The sequence below is a fragment of the Bos mutus genome, chromosome X (assembly GCF_027580195.1).
Source record: "Bos mutus isolate GX-2022 chromosome X, NWIPB_WYAK_1.1, whole genome shotgun sequence".
NCBI classification, from domain to species: Eukaryota; Metazoa; Chordata; class Mammalia; order Artiodactyla; family Bovidae; genus Bos; species Bos mutus.
In genome coordinates this window covers 62,292,320-62,316,154 of record NC_091646.1, presented here as the reverse complement: position 1 = coordinate 62,316,154, position 23,835 = coordinate 62,292,320, and the positions used below count along the sequence as shown (strand labels likewise).

The 23,835-nt window shown below is 35.9% G+C and overlaps 1 protein-coding gene across 2 annotated transcripts; it reads left to right on the top strand.

The window, feature by feature from the left end:
- Positions 1–13,417: 13,417 nt before the first annotated feature.
- LOC102285752 (TLR adapter interacting with SLC15A4 on the lysosome-like) lies at positions 13,418–22,644 on the top strand. Of its 2 annotated transcripts, none has more exons than XM_070365345.1 (2): positions 13,418–13,520; positions 19,740–22,644. In XM_070365345.1, the coding sequence occupies exon 2, from the start codon at positions 19,781–19,783 to the stop codon at positions 20,681–20,683; it is 903 nt and encodes a 300-aa protein (XP_070221446.1). In that variant the 5' UTR covers positions 13,418–13,520; positions 19,740–19,780; the 3' UTR covers positions 20,684–22,644. The 2 variants fall into 2 exon arrangements, with proteins under 2 accessions (XP_070221446.1, XP_070221447.1); XM_070365346.1 differs by lacking the exon at positions 13,418–13,520 and adding an exon at positions 18,185–18,782.
- Positions 22,645–23,835: the final 1,191 nt, after the last annotated feature.

Sequence of the window (23,835 nt, the reverse complement as noted above, 5' to 3'; positions counted from 1 at the left end):
ATTCATGTCCATTGAGTCCATGATGCTATCTAACAATCTCATCCTCTGCTACCCCCTTCTCCTTTTGCCTTCAATCTTTTCCAGCCTCAGGGTCTTTTCCAATGAGTTGGCTCTTTACATCAGGTAGCCAATGTATTGAGGCTTCAACTTCAGCAAATAACCCTTCCAATGAATATTCAGGACTGATTTGCTTTAGGATTGACTGGTTTGATCTCATTGCAGCCCAAGGGACTCTCAAGAGTCTTCTCTGGCACCATGATTTGAAAGTATCAGTTCTCCAGCACTCAGACTTGTGGTTCAGCTCTCACATCCATACATGAATACTGGAAAAACCATAGCTTTGACTACATGGACGTTTGTTGGCAAAGTGATGTCTCTGCTCTTTAATATACTGTCTAGGTTTGCAATAGCTTTCCTTCCAAAGAGCAAGTGTCTTTTGATTGCATGGCTGGAGTCACCATCCACAGTGATTTTGGAGCCCAAGAAAATAAAATTTGTCCATGCTTCCACTTTTTCCTCTTCCATTTGCCATGAAGTGATGGGACCAGATGCCATAATTTTAATTTTTAATGTGGACTTTCAAGCCAATTTTTTCAATCTCCACTTTCACCCATATCAAAAGGCTCTTTAGTTCCTCTTCACTTTCTGCCATTAGAGTGGTATCATCTGTATATCTGAGGTTGTTGGTATTTCTTCCAGCAATTTTGATTCCAGCTTGTGATTCATCCAGCCCAGCATTTTGCATGATGTATTCTGCATATAGGGCTTCCTAGGTGGCACACTGGTAAAGAATCCATCTGCCAAAGCAGGAGATACAAGAGACGTGGATACAATCCCTGTGTCAGAAAGATTCCTTGGAGTAGACAATGGCAGCCCATTCTAGTATTCTTACCTGGGAAATCTCATGGAGAGAGGAACTTGGTGGGCTACAGTCCAGGGAGTCATAAAAAGTAGGACATGATTGAATGACCGAGCACACACACACACACTCTGCTTATAAGTTAAATAAGCAGGGTGACAATACACAGCCTTGTACTTTTTCCCAATTTTGAACCACTCAGTTTTTCCATGTCCAATTCTAACTGTTGTTTCTTGACCCTTATATAGGTTTCTCAGGAAATAGGTAAGGTGTGGTTCATCATGACCTACACAGACAAAGGGTCATGTGTTAGTTCTCTTTTTAGTTTCTGTAGGAATCTCCATACTATTTTCCATAGCAGCAGCACCACTTAACAATTAACAGTGTACGAGAGTTCCCTGTCCCCACATCCATACCAAAAATTTTGTGGTCTTTTCGATGACAACCAGTCTGACAGTGTGAGGTAGTATCTCATTTTGTTTGGTTTTATTTCCATTTCTCTTATAATTCACGATGTTGAGCCTCTTTTCATGTGCTTTTTGTCCATATGTATGGCATCTTTGAAAAATATCTATTTAGATCTTTTTCCCGTTTTTTTATTGGGTTGCTATTGTTATTTTTTTTGAAGTTTACTTGTATGAACTGTTTATATATTTTGGACATTAATCCATTATTGGTCATGTCATTAATAAATATTTTCTCCTATTCAGTAAATTTTCTTTTCATTTTATCAATGGATTCCTTTCCTGGGCAAAAGATTTTAAGTTTAATTAAGTCCCCTTTGTTTATTTCTCATTTCATTTCCTTAGCTTTAGATAGATAGATCCAAAAAAATTACTACGTTTTATGTCAAAGAGTGTTCTGCATATGTTTCCCTCTAAGAGTTTAATGGTTTCTGATATAATGTTTATGTCTTTAATGCATTTGAGTTTATTTTTGTATATAGTGTGAGAAATGTTCTAATTTCATTCTTTTACAGGTAGCTGTCCAGTTTTCACAATACCACTTATTGAAGAGTCTGTCTTTTCTCCATTGTATAATCTGCTTCCTTTGTTGTAGATCAATTAACTATAAGTGTATGGGTTTATTTTGGGCTATCTGTTCTGTTCTGTTGATTCATGTGTCTATTTTTGTGCCAGTACCATAATGTTTTGATTACTATAGCTTTGTATTTTTAGTCTGAAGTCAGAGAGTGTGATTCTTCCAGCTCTGTTTCTCTTTCTCAAAATTGGTTCAGCTATTTGGGCCTTTTCATTTCCATAGATATTTCAGTATTTTTTGTTCTAGTTCTGTGAAAATTGCCTGTTTTGATAGGGATTGCATTGAACCTGTAGATTGCCTTTAGTAGTATGATCATTTTAACAATATTAATTCTTCCCAATCAATGAACAGTATACTTTTTCATGTTTGTCCTTGACATTGTTTGACTTTCTAAATACACTAGTATACATGGGTACATTTGAATGACCTAATTCCCCAAAGAAACTCATTCTTCAGGTATTCCTCTCAAGCTTTAGGCAATGTATTCTATATCTTAATTATAATTTTTGCCCCAGGTGGGTTAATTCACCTTGAAAAGTTTTGAAGCAGTGCTCACTGCTTTTCTATCCTGAGTGAGTTCTGAGTTTAAAACTATTAAAAAATATATACTGTAGTATTTTCTTGTGTTTTATTTCATTTTTCAGAAATGCTGGTATCATACAACTATGTTATTTTCATTATGTAGCCACTTTCCTTTTCAAACTATCTGCATTGCAGAATTTATAAAGGTTACTTGAGACTTGGGAATGACTCTTGCTTTATTCTACTAGCTTTTTCATTTATACTGTGAATTTAGGGGCAGCCCTGTGTTCATCCTCTAATGGTATAATGGGAAACCTTTTCCTCTTTTGACTTTACTCACGTCCATAGAAGTTTTTATTCTTTTTTGTCTTAATTTTGGGAAATTGCACATGGGGCATAATATGAGTTTCCTTTGACTTCCATAACAAATTACCACAAAATGAATGGCTTAAAATAGTAGATATTTAATTTCTCACAACCCTGAGGTCAGAAGTTTGAAATAAACGTGTTAGTAGGTTTGCATTCCCTCTGGAGTCTCTTGGGGAGAAACCATTCTTTGCCTCTTTCAGCTTCAATTGTTTCCAGACATTCTTTGGCAAGAGGTCACATCACTCCAATCTCTATCTCAGAGGTCATGGTGGCTTCTCTTCTTTCTATAATATCACTCTAATAAGGACTATTGTCATTACATTTAGGACCCACATGGATAATTCAGGGTGATTTCCTCATGTTAAGATTCTGACATTTGCAAAGACCCCTTTTCTAAATAAGCTAGTATTAATAAATTCTAAGAATTAGGATGTGGACATATCTTTTCAGAGGCTACCATTCAATCCATTACAGGGAATTTTGAAGGGGAGATGATAAAAATGCCTTCTCAGTGGATGACTGTCAGGGTGTTATATCTGCAAAGTCAGTAAACTTTTTATATTCCCCAGATTAATAGTCCTTTGGGCAGCTCATGTTAATGTTGTTATGCTGGATGTCAATCATCCTGAGTTTTCTTATTCTCTGGGGAATAAGGGATTAAAAGGGGCAAAATGTTTTCATATGATAGGCATTTTCTCTATTTTAAAGGAAAAGCTGATTTTAAATTGTCAATGATATATCTATCTCCCTTTATTCTCTGATCACCAGGTTCATAAAAGTCTCCCATCATCCATTTCATGAACTTTAAGGTTTCTATATCTGCGGGCTCACCGTCAACCATCTTTGATCCTCTCTTATAATGGAATGTGAAACTGAATACACAAATAGACAAAGGCCAGTTCTTATATGAAAACAGAAGTCAAACCCATAACCTGCAACAACTAACTCAGGAAGCCAAACCACAACCTTTGCAGTAAACTGAGCAGGAAGTCAAACAACCTCCTGTAGCAATAAGTTCAAAACAGCCAGAACACAATCAACAACTGCCAGCTTCCTTAATTTTTGGTTCTGCTTACAAATTAGGACTAAGTGACAGAAACAAAACATGCTTCCCTAACAGATTAAACCTAATATGCCCTGCTTCTAGTTAGTCTGCTTTCAGTTTCCCCTTGCCAACAGTTTCCAATCAGAGCATATCTGAAGCCTTCATTTTTTTCCATTACAAAGATTTCCTACTCCTTTGCTTGCCTTTGAGCTTTTGAAAAATGTAAGTGATGGTGACTACTTATTATAGCAATATCTGATTAAATAAGCCTTTATTGTTTTCACTTGGTTGGTCTTTGTTTTTTCCCTTAAAAGGCATGGGAAAGTTTGGGATGTTCTTTCATTCACTGTAATGGAGGAGTAAGGGTTTACCAGGCTGCCCTCAGCCCCATTATCCTAGACCCTTGCCTAAGAATTTCAATTTCTCAGTTGTGATGCAATGAGAGGCTCTGGCTTGACTTTAGAAACAAGAGGTACCACTCTTTTCTGTTTTGTGGTTCCCCTAAACCTAGGTGGGATTTTTAAGGACTCTATTTCCCACCTCTCTCGGAATTTTGACCATAAGGAGGGCCAATATGTGAGACTTCTTTTATAGGGACACACACTACGGACACACTTTTTGCTGCTTTCTTTCCTTTTAGATCCTCTTCTTCTCCATTAAAATAGGGCCTTTTACCTCACCTATGTAATGGGTCAAAAATCTAGATTTATCACTTATTAACTCTGTAGCTTTTTGAAAGTTTCTACTGGCAATTCATTTTCCTCATTCATAAAATAGGTATGATTATAGCACCTATCTCACAGGGTTGTAAACACTCTATGTAGATAAACTCATATACAGCACTGTCAAACAGACACTATGTCTGGAACATAGTGAACACTGAAGAAGTACTTACAATTATGACTTTCAAAGAAGACAGTAGTTCTAAACTGTTATTACTGCTGTGATAAAAATAGGTATTATATGGGCTTGCAAGTGTGTAAAAAAAAGGCAAGATAATGCAAAACTGGTACATCTAGGAAACTATAAATAGGTAAGGAAGGTTAATGGGGAAGATAGTTGGATGTAACTAAAAAGCGTGAAAAGAATGATCTACAGAAATTTGTTTCACAGAATGAATATGGAGTTTAAATTTTTAACCTATAGATAAAAACTTCTCAAAAATTAGTACATAATATAAAGCTGCTCATGTAAAATTCAAGTATCTTTGCTCAGTTTTAGAGGTCTAGGGAAAGGTCCAGGAATCCACATGTTTATTAAGTTGTGCAGATGATTCTGAGGGCTGTGGTTTTCTTATACCACACTGTGAGAAACTTTTTGCCGCAGCTACATATATTTGATTAAATTTATGTTTTGAAAGATCTAATTCTATTGTTCACAACTCGAGGTGCACATTAAAATCATTAAAAATGTGATCCAGACAGTTTTTAAAATTCCTCAGGTGATTCCAATGTTCAGTCAAGGTTGAAAAGTCTTGACTTAGCACCACTGCAAAGGGCAGATATTAGAATAGTAAAACTGGAAGCAAGCAGTTAAAATATTTGCAAGAATGATGAGGACAGGAAAAAGGGCAATAGCTGGAGAGCTGGAGGAGTAGCTGAGATATTAAAACTAGTACATCTAGAGTTTGGTAATTTATGGCATACAGAAGTGAGGGATTGGGTGATATTAACAGTGAGTCTCAGGATTTAGAGTTAGGGTTTGAGTGAAGGGAGGTGCCATTCAACAAGATGGAAACCACAGGAGGAGAAACAGATTTGGAAGAAGACTACCATTTTATAGCAGAGGTGGAGGGATGACCTAACATTTTTTTATTCTTTGGTACTGGTTCCCAGACTTTAGTATACCAAAAAGAAAAAAATAAAAGTCACCTGGGGGGTTTGTTACAAATACAAATTCTTATTTCCTCCCTGTTTCCATCTGGGAGGATTTGGAATGGAGCCCAGTGATCTTTTTTTACTTTCATTCTTTTGAACAGCCCCAGTACAGTATATAGGCTTTTGTTAAATGTATTGATAAACGTTTACTAAAAGTAAATTAAAAAACTGCACTAAAAGTCTATTTCATGACTATGAATTGACAGCTACTAATGATTTAAAAGAAGAGTCTGGTGTTGATATTAAACAATATTCTTCTTTTTATACAGTTCCACATTAATAAAATGCTTACAGTGTAATAGATTTTAATGCATAATGGAAATAGAAAGTCTCATATGAAAAAAAAAAAAAAAGAAAGCCTCATATGTTAGTGATTACAACTTAGTCTAGGTAGTGATTAACTTTAATGAAAGTTTAACTCTATTATAAATAAAAGCAACTGATGTATATGGGAGTATATGTAGATCCACCTTGCTAAATATATTTTGTTATTGCTGACCATTAATTCTATCTTCAGAAATTTCAGAATCTCTCTGCTCTCCTTTGCCTTGTGAAGTATTTCAAAATCCTAAAAAAAATGAATAAATAAAATAAAATAAAGTTATAATATCAATACTGATAATTTCCAGTATGAAGTTGTTAAACTCAAGTATCTAGGTAAGTTTGCTAATTATCTTACCTGGGCCTCTACAAACTGCTGCCAGCTAAGTTAGAGAAAAAAAATTTCCTCAGAGGATCAGTCATTTTATACTGTAATGTATGATGAAAAATACCAGATAAGTATCCCAAAACATGGTTCATGATAAAATTTCCTTTTGTGATGTTTTCATAATAAAATACAGATTTCCTTATCTTCAGGGACATAATTAAGTCATTCCAAAAATGGATATACCTGTACTTCTTACCCCATGAATATTTTATTTCCTCATATAAATGGCCTTAAAATATGAAGTCAAAATAAAACAAACATGGGCATTTATTCTTACTCCACAATATTCTCAGTCTTTGAATATCTGAGGTGGTAGAGCCTTAAGGGTGGAAATCTTCATCCTCATTTCTTGAAGTACTTTCAAACTGACAGAAATATTTATTAATACATACTTTATTTTGTAAGTATCTAAAATTCTGGTCTCTTCTTCCTGTCTCTGCTTCACCTAGATAGACAAAGATATAGAAAGGAAGAGTTCAACTGATCTCAATGTTTTATGTTTTATTTTCCCTGTCCATTATGCTATAGAAGAGGAACAGCTTTTAATGGTATAATATTTTTGAGGCACTCCAACATAAAAACAGACTTAAAGAATACAATATGTAACCATTTGACTTAAATTCACAGAGAAAAAGAAGTTAAGCAAAGTGAAGAGGCAGAGAACTACTCTCAATTGAAAGCAAGGCAAAACACTGAAAAAATAAATAATGAAACCAAAATAAAGAATTTACCAGATAGAGCATTCAAAATATTGATAATAGAAGTGTTAAATCAATTACAAAAAAAATTGATCCAAACACTGAATATTTAAACAAGGAACTAAAAACTAAAGTATACCCAATCAAAAATAAGTATTTCAATACCTGATATAAAAATTACCCTACAATGAATGAATACTAGATAAAGAGATACAGAAAAATGACAAAGTAATCTGGAAGATAGAATGATGGAAATCACGCACTCAGAGCAGCAGAAAGAAAAACTAATGTTTTAAAAATGAAAGCAATCAAAGAGACTTCTGATATAACATTAAGCACTTTAATATTCACAGTATAGGGGTACCAGAGGTAGAAGAGAGAGAGAGGGGTGTCAAAAACTTATATGGAGTAATATGGATGAAAACTTCCCAAATCTGAAGAAAGGAACAGATATTCAGGTACAGGAAGCACAAAAGTTCCCAAATAAGATGAAGCCAAAGAATCCCATACCAAGATATGTCACAGTTAAAATGACAAAGATAAAAAAGATAATTCTAAAAGAAGCAAGAGAAACACAATCAGTTACAAGGGAATCCCATAAAACTATCAGCTAATTAATTTTATAGCAGAAACTTTGCAGACTAGAAGGAGTGGCATGATATTTAATATATTCAAAGTGTTGGAAGGGAAAAACCTGCAACCTCGGATATTCTACCCAGAAAGATTATCATTTAGAATAGAAAAAGAGGGCTTCCCTGGTGGCTCAGTGGTAAAGAATCTGCCTGCCAATTCAGGAGACACAGGTTCAATCTCTGATCGGGGAAGATCCCACATGCCTCGGAGCAACTAAGCCCATGTGTCACAACTATTGGGCCTATGCTCTGGAGCCTGGGAGTCACAACTACTGAAGTCTTCACACTCTGGAGCCCATGCTCCACAACAGGAGAAGCCACTCCAGTGAGAAACTTGAGCACTGAAACTGGAGAATAGGCCATGCTCTCTGAAACTAGAGAAAGCCAGAGCAGCAATGAAGACCTAGCATAGCCAAAAATAGATAAATAAATAAAATTATTAAAAGAAAAATAGAAAAAGAACTTCCCAGACAATCAAAGACTAAAATAATTAATCAATACTAAACCTATCCTTAAAGAAATGTTGAAGGGTCTCTCTCAATGAAAAGAATTAAGAATTCACAGGAAAGGGAAAAATCCCACTAGGAAAGAAAAATATAGTAAAAAATGAAAAACACCTAAACTAGCCAATATATAGATTAAAATACAAAGAAATTGTAAAAGCAACTATAACTACAATGAACTATTAAGGGATAAAAATGATGATGTAAAATAAGACATCAAAAAGAAAAAATATGAAAGAAGGGAATAAACAATATAGATCCTTTAGAATGCATTTGTCATGAGAGGCTATTGTTAGCAACTATATGCCAATAAAAATGGACAGCCTGGAAGAAATGGATAAATTCTTAGAAAGGTACAAACCTCCAAGATTCAACCAGGAAGAAATAAAAAATATGAACAGACTAATCACAAGTACTGAAATCAAAACTGTGATAAAAAGTCTTCCAACAGATGGCTTCACAGGCAAATTCTGCCAAACATTTAGAGAAGAGCTAACACCTATCCTGTTTCACCCTGATACCAAAACCAGACAAAGATATCACACAAAAAAGAAAATTACAAGCCAATATCACTGATGAACATAGATGTAAAAATTCTCAACAAAGTCTAGCAAACAGAATCAACAACACATTAAAAGGATCAAACACCATGATCAAGTGGGGTTTATTCCAGGGATGTAAGGATTCTTCCATATATGCAAATCAATCAATGTGATACATCATATTAACTAATTTTTCAACACAGTTGAACACCCATATGCAATAAAAACTCTCAGAAAATCAGCATAGAAGGAGTCTAACTTCTATAGTAAAGGTACATAATAAAGGTACAACAAACTCACAGCAAACATTACTGTCAATGGTGAAAAATTGAAACCATTTCCTCTAAGATCAGGAACAAGACAAGGGTGCCAACTGTCACCACTATTATTCAATATAGTTTTGGAAGCCCTAGCCACAGCAGTCAGAGAAGGAAAAGAAATAAAAGTAATCCATACTGTAAAAGAAGAAGTGAAACTCTCACTGTTTGCAGATGACATGATAATATACATAGAAAACCCTAAAGATAATATCAGAAAATTACTAGGGCTAATCATTGAATTTAGTAAAATCACAAATACAAAATTAATAGACAAATCCCTTGCATTTCTATACACTAACAACAAAAAATCAGAAAAAGAAATTAAGGCAATAATGCCATTTATTATCACAACAAAAAGTATGATGCCTAGGAATAAACCTACCCAAAGAGACAAAAGACCTGTATGCAGAAAACTAAAAGACACTGATGAAAGAAATCAAAGATGACACAAACAGCTGGAGAGATACACCATGTTTTTGGATGGAAAAATAAATATTGTGAAAATGACTGTACTATCCAAAGCAATCTACAGACCCAATGCAATCCCTATCAAATATTTTCCAAAGAACCAGAAGAAAAAAATTTGCAATTTGTATGGAGACACAAAGCCCCAAATAGCAGTTTTGAGAAAGAAGAATGGAGTTCGAAGAATCAACCTTCCTGACTTACGACTATACTACAAAGCTGCAATCATCAAGAAAGTAAGGTAATGGCACAATACTAGAAATATAGATCAATTGAACAAGATAGAAACTGCAGAGATAAATCCACACACCTATTGACATGTTATCTTTGACAAAGGAGTCACAAATATACAATGGAGAAAAGACAGCCTCTTCAATAAGTTATGCTGGGAAAACGGGACAGCTCTCTGTAAAATAATGAAATTAGAATACTCCCTCAGTTCAGTTCAGTCGCTCAGTCATGCCCGACTCTTTGGAACCCCATGAATCGCAGCACGCCAGGCGTCCCTGCCCATCACCAACTCCCGGAGTTCACCCAGACTCACATCCATCGAGTCAGTGATGCCATCCAGCCATCTCATCCTCTGTCGTCCCCTTCTCCTCCTGCCCCCAATCCCTCCCAGCATCAGAGTCGTTTCCAATGAGTCAACTCTTCGCATGAGGTGGCCAAAGTACTGGAGTTTCAGCTTTAGCATCATTTCTTCCAAAGAAATCCCAGGGCTGATCTCCTTCAGAATGGACTGGTTGGATCTCCTTGCAGTCCAAGGGACTCGCCAGTGTCTTCTCCAACACCACAGTTCAAAAACATAAATTCTTTGGTGCTCAGCCTTCTTTACAGTCCAACTCTCACATCCATATATGACCACAGGAAAAACCATAGCCTGGACTAGACGGACCTTTATTGGCAAAGTAATGTCTCTGCTTTTCAATATGCTATCTAGGTTGGACATAACTTTCCTTCCAAGAAGTAAGCGTCTTTTAATATCATGGCTGCAGTCACCATCTGCAGTGATTTTGGAGCCCCCCAAAATACAGTCTGACACTGTTTCCACTGTTTCCCCATCTATTTCCCATGAAGTGATGGGACCAGATGCCATGATCTTCGTTTTCTGAATGTTGAGCTTTAAGCCAACTTTTTCACTCTCCACTTTCACTTTCATCAAGAGGCTTTTTAGTTCCTCTTCACTTTGTCATCTGTTACTATACCGTATTTCCCCCATTGTCTTTTCCCCTGAAATACAGATTACCTCTAAAGTAAAACTGCAATAGTTGGTTATCTTTTAAAACTGTTTTATAACTACAACTTTTTGTTAATAGCTGTAACATAAATTTTAAACTTTGAAGTTTCTACATTTTCATATGATAGTCTTGGAATAAAACCTGTGATGAATAGAATTAGAAAACTTATGTAAAAGCGTTTTGACATGCACAAACTCCAGCTTATTCAAATAGGATTTTTGTTTGGTGACTTGAAAATGTTATCTAGTCATGCCTAGAAAACGATGCTTATTTCCAACCACTGAGAAATTTCTGACATTTAAAATGCAGCATTTTCACTTTCTCAGGCTCATTCGTTTTCAAAATTGCAAAAGCATGATGCATGTGACTAAGTCAAATTTCTATAGTGGTTTTTCAAAATCTTTTCAGAGGAAACCATTAAGAGAACAGTTGCTTAGACCAATGCTAGTCTGAGTGTGGTTCATAAGGCTAGCAGTATCTGCTTACCTCATCTGAAAACTACAGTCAGAATTTCTGGGAGTGGGTCTCAGGAATATTTTAATACATCTTCCAGATTTTTATGTTACAGTTTGAGCTACACAGATCAACACTTGGGTGAGACTTCTACTGTATCCACTGTAGTCCCTACTGATTGAAAATCACTCCCTCTTACTCAGTACCATATCCAATAACATGATTCACAATGTTAAAAAAACACACACACACACACACACACATAATCAAATGGCCCATAATTTTCTTTTTTAAACTACTTTTTGTTATTGTTTCTTAGTTAAGTGTTAGTCGCTAGTCGTGGCTGACTCTTTGCGATCCCATGAACAGTAGCCCGCCAGGCTCCACTTTCCATGGAATTCTCCAGGAAAGAATACTGGAGTGGGTTGCCATTCTCTTCTCCAGGGGATCTTCCTGACTCAAGGACTGAACCCCAGTCTCCTGAATTGCAGGAGAAGATTCTTTACCAACTGAATGACCAGGGAAACCCATTGTTTCTTAGTATCCAGGTGAAATAAATCCCTACTCTACATGCTGCTGCTGCTGCTGCTAAGTCGCTTCAGTCGTGTCCGACTCTGTGCGACCCCATAGACGGCAGCCCACCAGGCTTCCCCATCCCTGGCAAGAACACTGAGTGGGTTGCAATTTCCTTCTCCAATGCATGAAAGTAGAAAGTGAAAATGAAGTTGCTCAGTCGTGTCTGACTTTTAGCGACCCCATGGACTGCAGCCTACCAGGCTCCTCCATCCATGGATTTTCCAGGCAAGAGTACTGGAGTGGGGTGCCATTGCCTTCTCCGAATCTACCTGATGAAGTTTTATGAAAGCAATGCACTCTTTCTAGGCTGAGACCAAATCTCTTTCCTAGCGTGTATCATAGTATCTGACACAGAGCAGGAGTTTGATGAATGTTTGTCAACCATATGTAACCAATCTCACCTCTTTTTTAAAAAAGTAGCCACTTAAAATTATGTATGTGGCTCAAAATATATTGCTGTTGGAGAGCACCGTTCTATAGTACTTCCTACATCTTGGTTAAAAAGAATTCATCTAAACTTCAATTAAGCTAAGAAACGTCTGATTTATGTAAATACACGTTCTACTTTGAAACTAATCAGTTTGTCTTTTTGGGGTTGCCCAGGCTTCTCTTGGCACCCCGCTCCAGTACTCTTGCCTGGAAAATCCCATGGACAAAGGAGCCTCGTGGGCTGCACTCCATGGGGTCGCTAAGAGTCAGACACGACTGAGCAACTTCACTTTCACTTTTCACTTTCATGCATTGGAGAAGGAAATGACAACCCAGTCCAGTGTTCTTGCCTGGAGAATCTCAGGGACGGGGGAGCCTGGTGGGCTGCCATCTATGGGGTCACACAGAGTCGGACACGACTGAAGTGACTTAGCAGCAGGCTTCTCTAAAGATTCTGGCCATTCACTCAATGGCATTTCCCCCCTCTCGTTCTAAACAAAGTTCTTTATTTCTTCCATTTGAAACATCAATAACATTATTGGAAACCCTTAAGATGAGCTCAGAACACAGAAACCTCCCAGATCAATCAGTTCTTAGAACACAACCTGGGTGAAGGTGTTAACCACATTCCCTGTTCTCATCTGCACCTGGCACCCTGAAAACCTAGTGAGGAGGAGCTGAACAATGAAAAGCAGGGAGGAGATAATAATGTCTTAGCACAATCCTGAAGTTCCCAACTGGAATGTCTTCAGTATTTTCTGCCTGCTGGGTTTTTTTTCTTTCCACTCATCTCCCTAGAGCCTGACATGCTGGTATAATAGATTTTACTGGAGATTATTGTTTCTACTCTGAAGCTGTTTTGTAGAAGTAACACAGCCAGCCTGATGAGTTGAGCTACACAGATCAACAACAGCTCAGCAACGCTAGATGCTGTGTCCAAAGGCCCAGCCCTTCTCAGGGACGTTGCTAAGGGCCAGGGACCCTATGCTCAGATTGGCTGGGAAATAAGTGCCCTCATGGAGCAAGTGCTCACCCATTCTGGGAACTCTGGGCATCTGGTGACTAACAGGTTATAGTCATCACCGGCCTGGTGGGAGGGGCTAAACTGTCTGGGAGAACAAACTCTAGTTAAGGGTTCTTTCCTCTCCTTATCTCTGCAGCCCAGGGAAAGAGTGGCAGGAAGAACTGAAGGACTCTGCATTCCTGCTGTCTCTTCTCCCACTTCCTTGCTTGGGAATGGTGGTGAGTGTTAGCTTTCATACTTGACAAAAGTGGCCACAAATGAAGTGTCAAGACACCTGAGGGAGAAAATGGGCAAAACACAAAGTGATGTGTGAACAAAACAGACATATTAGAACTCATGCTGCTTAGGTTTGTAGGAACAAAGCAAATGGTGCCAGTGCTTACCTGTATGGGACTGGACCACCACAACAACCTATTTTTTATCTTTTCTCTTAGGCCAGGGAGGTACCTTCTTTCCCTCTCCAGTCCCTCCCCCTACTAGAGGATATGCTTTGCATGGCACACCTTCCTTCCTGGAGTTGAGTGTTTTTGGTTTGTAGTCTCTGACACTCCTAGGACTTCCTTTCTCCCTGCAAAAAGATGACCCCACACTTTAATGTCTGTTTTCCCTTCAATAACTTCGTAGCTCACTATCCCAGCTTTTATTCTTGAGTTTTGATCTTTTCCAGTAGTTGAAGATCAGAATAACATTTACAAGATTTGGGGGGTTTTCCAAAAATGGGTAATGAAAATTGAGAGAGAAGTGGCAAAGAACCTCAGCACCAGCTGTGTTAGGCAAATCTGGATTCCGCTTCATAACTATGGATCTTATTACGTATAAAATAAATTATTTCACCTCAATTTCTCTATTGTTAAAGTGAGGAAGGTCATGTCTACCTAACAGCATCATCTGTGAAGAGTAAATGAATTGAGTATGTAAAAGTGGTCTGACAAGACAATAATTATTATCAAAGATAATAAATGCCAGATTCTTTGCATGCTGCTTGGAAACAGCCACATTAATATGAAAAATAATAATAATAAATATCTACGTTCAAGAAGCTAAGAGAGTGGTGACTGATGAGATGAGGTAAAAGCAGTGTAGAAAAGTCTAAAATAGGGTAGGTGGGTCAAGACACTTCAGGGATTTGAAAAAATGAGTGCTAAACTGACCTTAAGGATATATATTTGCCAGGAAATTACAAGAATGAAGGAATTTTAAGTAAGATGAAAGTCGTGAAGCAACATGGTAATTGCAACTTCAAAGTGCACCTGGAAGAAAGAAGGCTAAAAAAGTTTCATGTTAGATTTTTATTTTTAGCATTTCCCAGGCTATTTTCTGTTTTGTTAAAGTGTATAAAATCATAATGTACAGATTTGCTGAGATTAAATAAGTGCAGATGTTGCTTAAAAGCATCTTTCACATGTGAGACACTCAATAAATTATATCTATTCCTATTATTAAACCATTAGAATCCATTGAAGGATTAAGCAGGTTTGTGTGAAAGGTGGATAAGTCTAACATGTCAACTGGATTTGAAAGGGGGCAAGTTTGGAAACAGCTGCATAATCCAAGAATGAATTGACAGTAGTGAAAGGCAGAGATATTTAGAACAGAAGACTGCTAAAATGTGGATCAGCCAGATATAGAAATGAGTAAGGAAAAGGAATTATACAGTGGAAGTGACAAATAGATTCAAGGGATTAGATCTCTTAGACAGAGCGCCAGAAGAACTATGGACAGAAGTTTGTGACATTGTACAGGAGGCAGAAATCAAGATCATCCCCAAGAAAAAGAAATGCAAAAAGGATTTTCTTTCTTTTTTTTTTTTTTGTCTGAGGAGGCCTTACAAATAGCTGATAAAAGAAGAGAAGTGAAAGGCAAAGGAAAAAGGAAAGATATACCCATTTGAATGCAGGACTCCAAAGAATAGTAAGGAGAGATAAAAAAAAAAACCTTCCTCCATGCTCAATGAAAATAAATAGAGGAAAACAATAGAATAGAAAATACTAGAGATCACTTGAAGAAAATTGGAGATGCCAAGGGAACATTTCATGGAAAGATGGGCACAATAAAGGACAGAAATGGTATGGACCTAACAGAAGCAGAAGATATTAAGAAGAGGTAGCAAGAATACACACAACTATACAAAAAAGATATTTATGACCCATATAACCACAATGGTGTGATCACTCACCTAGAGCCAGACATCCCATAATGTGAAGTCAAGTGGGCCTTAGGAAGCATCACTACGAACAAAGGTAGTGATGGAATTCCAGTTGAGCTCTTTCAAATCCTAAAAGCACTGTTAAAGTGCTGCACTCACTATGCCAGCAAATTTGGAAAACAACAGTGGCCACAGGACTGGAAAAGGTCAGTTTTCATTCCAATCCCAAAGAAAGGCAATGCCAAAGAATGCTCATATTATTGCACAATTGCACTCATCTCACATGCTAGCAAAGTAATGCTCAAAATTCTCTAAGCCAGGCTTCGACAGTATGTGAAGCCTAAACTTCCAGATGTACAACCTGGATTTAGAAAAGGCAGAGGAACAAGAGATCAAATTGCCAACATCCATTGGATCACTGAAAAAGCAAGAGAGTACCAGAAAAACATCTTCTTCTGCTTTATTGACTATGCCAAAGCCTTTGACTGTGTGGACCATCACAAACTGTGGAAAATACTGAAAGAGATGGGAATACCAGAGCACATTACCTGCCTCCTGAGAAACCTTTATGCAGGTCAGGAAACAACAGTTAGAACTGGACATGGAACAATAGACTGGTTCCAAATAAGGAAGCAGTACATCAAGGCTGTATATTGCCACCCTGCTTATTTAACTTATATGAAGAGTACATCATGAGACATGCTGAGCTGGATGAAGCACAAGCTGGAAGCAAGTATTTGGGGAAAATATCAGTAACCTCAAATATGCATATGACACCACCCTTATGGCAGAAAGTTAAGAAGAACTAAATAGACTCTTGATGAAAGTGAAAGAGAAGACTGAAAAAGTTGGCTTAAAGCTCAACATTCAGACAACTAAGATTATGGCATCTGGTCCCATCACTTCACGGCAAATTGAGGGGAAACAATGGAAACAATGAGACACTTTATTTTGGGGGGCTCCACAATCACTGCAGATGGTGACTGCAGCCATGAAATTAAAAGACACTTGCTCCTTGGAAGAAAAATTATGACCAACTTAGCATATTAAAAAGCTGAGACATTACTTTGTCAACAAAGGTCCATCTAGTGAAAGCTGTGGTTTTACCAGTTTTCATGTATGGATGTGAGAGCTGGACTATAAAGAAAGTTGAACTGTGGTGTTGGAGAAGACCTCTGAGAGTCCCTTGTACTGCAAGGAAATCCATCTAATCAATCGTAAAGGAAATGAGTCCTGAATTTTCATTGGAACAGCTGATGCCGAAGCTGAAACTCTAGTACTTTGGCCAACTGATGTGAAGAACTGACTCATTGGAAAACACCCTGATGCTGGGAAATATTGAAGGCAGGAGGGGAAGGGGATGACAGAGGATAAGTTGGTTGGATAGCATCACCTACTTGATGAACATGAGTTTGAGTAAGCTCCAGGAGTTGGTGATGGACAGGGAGGCCTGGCGTGCTGCAGTCCAGTTCAGTTCAGTCTCTCAGTTGTGTCCGACTCTTTGCGACCCTGTGTACCACAGCATGCTGTCCATCACCAATCCCCAGAATCCACCCAAACCCATGTCCATGGGGTCACAAAACGTCAGACACAACTGAGCCATTGAAATGAACTGAAGGCAAAAGAAATGGAGTATAACCAGTAAAGTTTAGATTAGAAACAATTTCTCCATTTCCTTTTAATATTCTTTTGTGATAGCAGTGGTAGAAAATCTATTTTTTCAACAATTGTTTTCATTATTTTTCTGGTGTGGAATTGTGGAACATTCTCTCATTTGCTATTCCTGCCCTTCCAAGCTATGTTAATGCACTATTTCTTAAAAGAAGATGTCTTTGACCACCTAAAAAAGAGATTGATATGATTCATATAACTATAATTAACCTATTCTGTAGGCTATTTGTGATGCTTATTTTGAAATAATTATTTGTAAAACAAAAGCTATATTGATAACTGTAGCTGAAAGTATCAACTATGTAGAAATATTATTCATGTTTTACAGTCTACTTTGGCAGTTTGCATTGTGTTTAAAATCATTCTAAATAATGGGCTAGACCCTTGTGAGATTGAGAAAATAGACTCAAAGAAAGTAGCATAGATTTTTTTTTTTTGGTACTCTTATGTATTTGGGTTATTTTTAATCAAGCAAATAACACATGAATACATAGGCATTGCATCAATATAATGATTAAAGCCATATGGAAGTATAGGGAGTAAAAGATAAAATTACCAGTTCACCTTCTCCTTGCCAACCCTCTCCCACTGGAAACTACTATTAACAGTTTGGTTTGTATTCTTTTTCACAATTATATATATATATATATAGCCAATTAAAGGGGAGAAAAATCCTCTATAGCAGGAAAATTAAGCACATGGGCTTTGAAGTCAGGCTGCCTGGGTTCTAACTCAGATTCTACCACTTAAAGCTGTGTGATATTGGACATCTTATCTTACTTTTCTGTCCTTCAGTCTCTTCTTAAGTACAGTGACAGTTAACATATCTGCTTAACAGAAGTGTTTTGAGGATTAAATTAGTATTGTGACTAATTTAGAAAAGTGTTTGGCATATACTATGTGTGTGCACTGTATATATGGTTCTGCAACTTGAATCCCATCAATAGACATAAAGGCAATACAGTTTAGTGATTTAAGATTATGGATTCTGAATCCAATTGCATGGTGCAAATCTTAGTTCCAGTATTTACTAGCTTTGTCTTTGTTTCCTCTCTAAAAAAGGGACAATAGTTTCTGTTTTAAATTAAGCCTTGTGTGATTTAGAATGACATTTATTCACACATGATTTAGAAAGGCATTTAGAATGACTGTTATATAGTAATTACTTATTTTTTTATCATTCCATCATTAAAAGTCCTCAGTTTGGTATTTCATATAATAGAGGTATAATAAGTAAATCATTGTCTTTTATTGTTTTAATTATACATTATTGCAAAATATGCTGGTTACCATACTACTTTTTTGCTACTTAAAACATTAAAATATTCTTGTCTATATCTTCACTTTAAAGAAGAGAGCTATTGCTGTTAACATTTCCCACTGTCATTTGCATCTTGTATTCAGTACTTTCAAGATCCTCTTTTAGTATGTGATCATTACCATACCATATATGTGATAAACCCACACTATTTTTCTATTAGTTGGTTCAGTCCTAGGGTATGAATGGAAAGGGGAACCATTTCATTTTGTGTGGTTACAGTTATAATTCTGAGGTATAGCAAGAGCTGAGAAAGAACAAGACAAAAGGGACTATTCCTGTGTTTGGGCTGTTGCAATCTCAGAAGACTGAGTCTTTCTTTAGGTATCCTGACACTCAGAAAAGGTAAGTCTAAATTTTCATGTATTTTAGTTTGTGTTGTTTTATTTTCTACAAAAAAGGTTTTAAATATGAATAAGTAGGTTTCCTGGAGACATTTATAGTAGACACTACAGAGCTATTAAAGGAAAATTGTTTCTTGAATCAAATCTGCTTTTCCCTTTTGAACTCTTGTAGCATTTTTAGGGAAAACTCAGAGTCTTAAAATTGCACTAAATAATCATACAAAAGACTGGCATAAGTGCTCTGGAAAATAAGATTTAGGTCCAAAAGAAAAGAACAAAAGGGAGGAAGGGAAAAAGGGAAAGAAAATAAAAACAAAAAAGAATGGTAGTGAATTTGACGAACCTATTTGTATTTAGATTACTGAAAAAGTAAATGGATATATTTATAGCTTAAATCAGACAGTTTGCAGAAATTCAAACTGTATATAAATATCTATCTCTCAAATACATTCTGAGGTATAGTAATTGTTTTCAACATCACTCAAGTAATATTAATTAAAGCACTGTTAAGACAAATTCCTTAAAACTGTCTTGGTTTTAAGCAGACTGTTTGAAAATAAAGGGTTAGGCACTTTAACTAATAAATTTAAAGTAAATAATTCTTGACAGTTGAGTATGTATTAAAATAAATATACATTTTTAGAAATTTGTACTTTTAAAACATTTGCATGTATACCATATAACATCCTGATAATAACCCAGTGAAAAACTCTAGGGAACATTATTATCACCATTTACCAGGAAAATCAATATCCAGGAATGGTAAATAAATTACCTGATAGTAAATAGGTAATGACAGAATTGGAAGCCAAGTCTCCTTACCCCTGGTCCTATTCTCTATCCTTTGAGCAATAGTGTCTCCCTTAATTATTTGTGTTTTCATGTAGCAGTTAAATCTTCATTAAATATTTTTAAATATGTTGCCTTAATGAGTTTTTTTTTTTTTTTTAATTTTCAGGATATATTGCATTCTTCTGATTAGAAACCTTGTCTACTAAAATGCTTGGAGAATCCTTCCTAATTGAACTCCTATACAAAGAACAAGTTACATGTAAGAAAACCTCAAATGATGAAAAGGAAACTTGGAAAAAGCAACTTTTAGATATAGAAGATAATTCACATTCCCCTGATAAAATGGAAAATGAAAATAAGGTCATGAAAGAAAGTTTAACAGAGAAAAGTAATGATACAAGTAAAATAAAATCTGTGGATGAGATAACTGTAGCAAAATGCAAGAGTGCATCCTTTCCAGGGAATGTGTCTGCTGCACTGCCCATTCCAAAGAGAGAGCAACATGATGAAAAACAATTAGATTTATACAGATCTTATTCATGTACAAGTATTTGCCAGAATTATCCTGACCTACAGATTGGAGGAGACCATGTAGGTAACATGTATGATTCTGGCTGCTTTGTGGAACACATACGGGATGATGTTTTTAGTGGTCCTCTTTTGTTTTCAGTAGATATACCATTGGGTCATTCTCCCATCATTGAACCTCTAGACAAACTGCCTACCTCAAAGCTTTTGAATGGGGATGAAATTCAAGAAAGAAGTATGTTGTTTCATAAACAGCCCCTTTCTAATTCTATGCTTAATAGTTATATGGAAAAAAAAGTGGATGAACTCTACAAACTGTTTTTGGAAGAAAATCTCACTCAGTGCTGCTCCATAACCAACCTCATGGCTTCCAACTTGTTAATGAATAATATAAATCAGATTAGCCTCCAAATCTCTCAAGAGCAGAACACAGAGGCATTAAAAATTCGGGAAGTTCTTTTATATTCTTTAACAAGATGTAATCTCTGTAACATTTCCCATGGAAATAGTTCTGAATTCAGCACTCCTAATTTACAAATATCAAACCAGAGAAGTAGAGAACTTGTACCACATCTACAATAAGAATCAACTGCAGTTTGGTTGGACTGATTTATGAGACTGGAGTAACAGTAGTCTTCTCTAGTTTATCGTGTCACATCAGCCCCTTTGTGGTGTGATTACTATAATTTTTGAGAACTTATTTGATCGCTGGTACATCTGAATTCTTGTAGGAGACAATATAAATAACTAACTTTTATGACTATGCTTTTGTTTTGACATCTTTAATAGCTGTTACATTCAAGTTTGTGTATTCCATATGTGTGATCTATCTAATTGCCACCAGCATCCGAAGTTGATTACTTCACTCTCACTCATCATATTTGTTTACCACAAAAGTGATTTTAAAAAAGTGAGATGTAGACAGAATTTTTCTCAGCTACTGAAAAGACAACTGGAAACTGTATCAGATATAAGCATATCTTTCTCCATAAAAGTGTTTAAAGACATATGCTGCTGCTGCTAAGTCAATTCAGTCATGTCACACTCTGTGGGACCACATAGACGGCAGCCAGCAGGCTCCCCCATCCCTGGGATTCTCCAGGCAAGAACACTGGAGTGGGTTGCCATTTCCTTCTCCAATGCATGAAAGTAAAAAGTGAAAGTAATGTTGCTCAGTCTTGTCCGACTCTTAAACACTTTTCTTTTTATTTTCAACATACAGAATTTTTCACACTGACAATCAGAAATTATTCAAATAAAAGTTGGATTTAAATGATACTTGAAAGAAATGTGGAATGAGAGCTTAAGGAAAAATGGAGACTTTGCCATTAATATTTGGAGTTGAACTTCATGCTTTTGAACTTTCTTGGGACAAGCATCAGCTTTTATATATCACTCTGTTAAGCATGGTGTTTTTCAGCTATGGGAGGAAGGAAAGCATATACATAGAGTGAACAAAGTGAATAGAGAACCACCATTTAGAAATAGAGAGGCTCTCTTGGTAACTTTTTACACTTCTTATATTATCCTTAATCAAGATACTGGCTTAGGATAAAAGCAGGATATTAGAGCAATTTTGGAATTTAATTAAACTAATTAGTAAAAGATATCTAAAAGAATGATATAGTTTATTGCAGACATGGAAAAAAGACCCAATAGCTCACACTTCTCTCTCATGTATAGTAAATTGATTAGCATGTACTTTTGCTTGTAAAATGAAATGGTATAATTTATGTTATTGAATTGTTATGGTTGATAAAATTTGTACCATAGCACTCACATATTTCTTTCTAATAATTTATTTGGTCTTCGTTTAAACTCTAAAGAATGTGTTAGTCAGATGCTCTTATGATTTGTTCTTTGTGATCACAGAATCATTAATTTATTTTAATCATTTTCAAATTTCTATGATCTAGTAATAAGTACTCCTGATTTGTTTCCTGTTTTTATTTACATAAAATACAATGTTCTTTAAAATAAGATGTTGTTCATAAAATAAGATGTTTTTCTTTCTCCAACATTTTCTCCAATAACCCTCTCAATCCATTTCCATCATTCTGACATTTGATTCTGAAGAGGCAATGGATAAGAGTTGTTTAACAACTGGCTTAGTGTTTTGTATATACAGAAACTCAAGCAAGGGCTCTGTATCAACCTAGAGGGATGGGATGAGGAGGGAGATTGGAGGGAGCTTCAGGAGGGGATATATGTATCAGTTCAGTTCAGTCGCTCACTCGTGTCCAACTCTTTGCGACCCCATGAACTGCAGCATGCCAGGCCTCCCTGTCCATCACCAACTCCTGGAGTTCACTCAAACTCATGTCCATGTATACCTATGGCCAATTCATGTTGAGGTTTGACAGAAAACAGTAAAATTCTGTAAAGCAATTATCCTTCAATAAAAAATAAATTAATTAAAAAAAGAAATAAAAACAGTTGTGTGTACATTGTTTTATATATTACTAAATGTGTACATTTTAATATGAGTTACCAAATGATAAAATATTAATGTAAACTTTGTCTTTTCCAAAGTGAATTAAATGTTGTTGGGTAATATTATTGGTGTGAAATTTTCTTAAATATTGTAATATATATTAATACTTTATTTATGAAGCAGGTATATTCATAAATATTAACACTGCATATATATATTAAAGAAACAATATCTATCAAGCATCAAATTTAGAAGTATATTATACTCTCAGATTTAAATCTTTTCCTCTTGTTTATGACACACAAATTCTTAATTTCTAAATATACTCACTTTTAAATGGCCTAAGAATTCAATGTGATATATAAACAAGGAAAGATTATAAATTTAGTGTTCTTTTCTTTTCTTTTTACTCTTATTTGCTTTTATTAGCTTATGAATAGTAAAAAGAATTCAACAGAATAGAAACAATCAAATTAGCTCACAGACAAGAAGCCAAATAATAATAATAATCTAAAAAGAAACCACCAAATAGAAAATATTAGGCACAATGACTGAAAGAAAAGATATCATCCTTTATACTAGAATATGGGCATGGTGTTTTAGGAGGGAAATTTGAACATAATAAAATCAATGTATACCTCTCTAACATGCCATTTCTTTTTTCTGGTAACTTTTATTTTTTGACATTTTTAACTTTACTTTGTATTGGGGTATAGCTGATTAACAAACAGTGTTGTGATATTTCCAGGTGAACAGTGAAGGGACTCAGCTATACATACACATATATCTATTCCTCCCCAAACTCCCTTCCCATCCAGGCTGCCACTTAACACTGGGAGGTGTTTCCTATGCTGTATAGTAGGTCCCTGTTGGTTATCCATTTAAAATAAAGGCACGTAAGACACTTTCTTTTTTTTTTTTTTTTTTTTTTTTGTTTTATTTATTTATTTATTTTTTAATTTATTTTATTTTTAAACTTTACAATATTGTATTAGTTTTGCAAATATTGAAATGAATCTGCCACAGGTATACCTGTGTTCCCCATCCTGAACCCTCCTCCCTCCTCCTCCCCATACCCTCCCTCTAGGTCGTCCCAGTGCACCAGCCCCAAGCATTCAGTATAGTGCATCGAACCTGGACTGGCGACTCATTTCACACATGATAGACATTTCTCCAAAGACACTATTTCTGTACAGAGAAATCTCACTAGCTACTGAACACCTCAAATGCTAGAGAAAATTTAAGCTGTATATATATATATATATATATATATATACATACATACATATTTAAGCTGTAT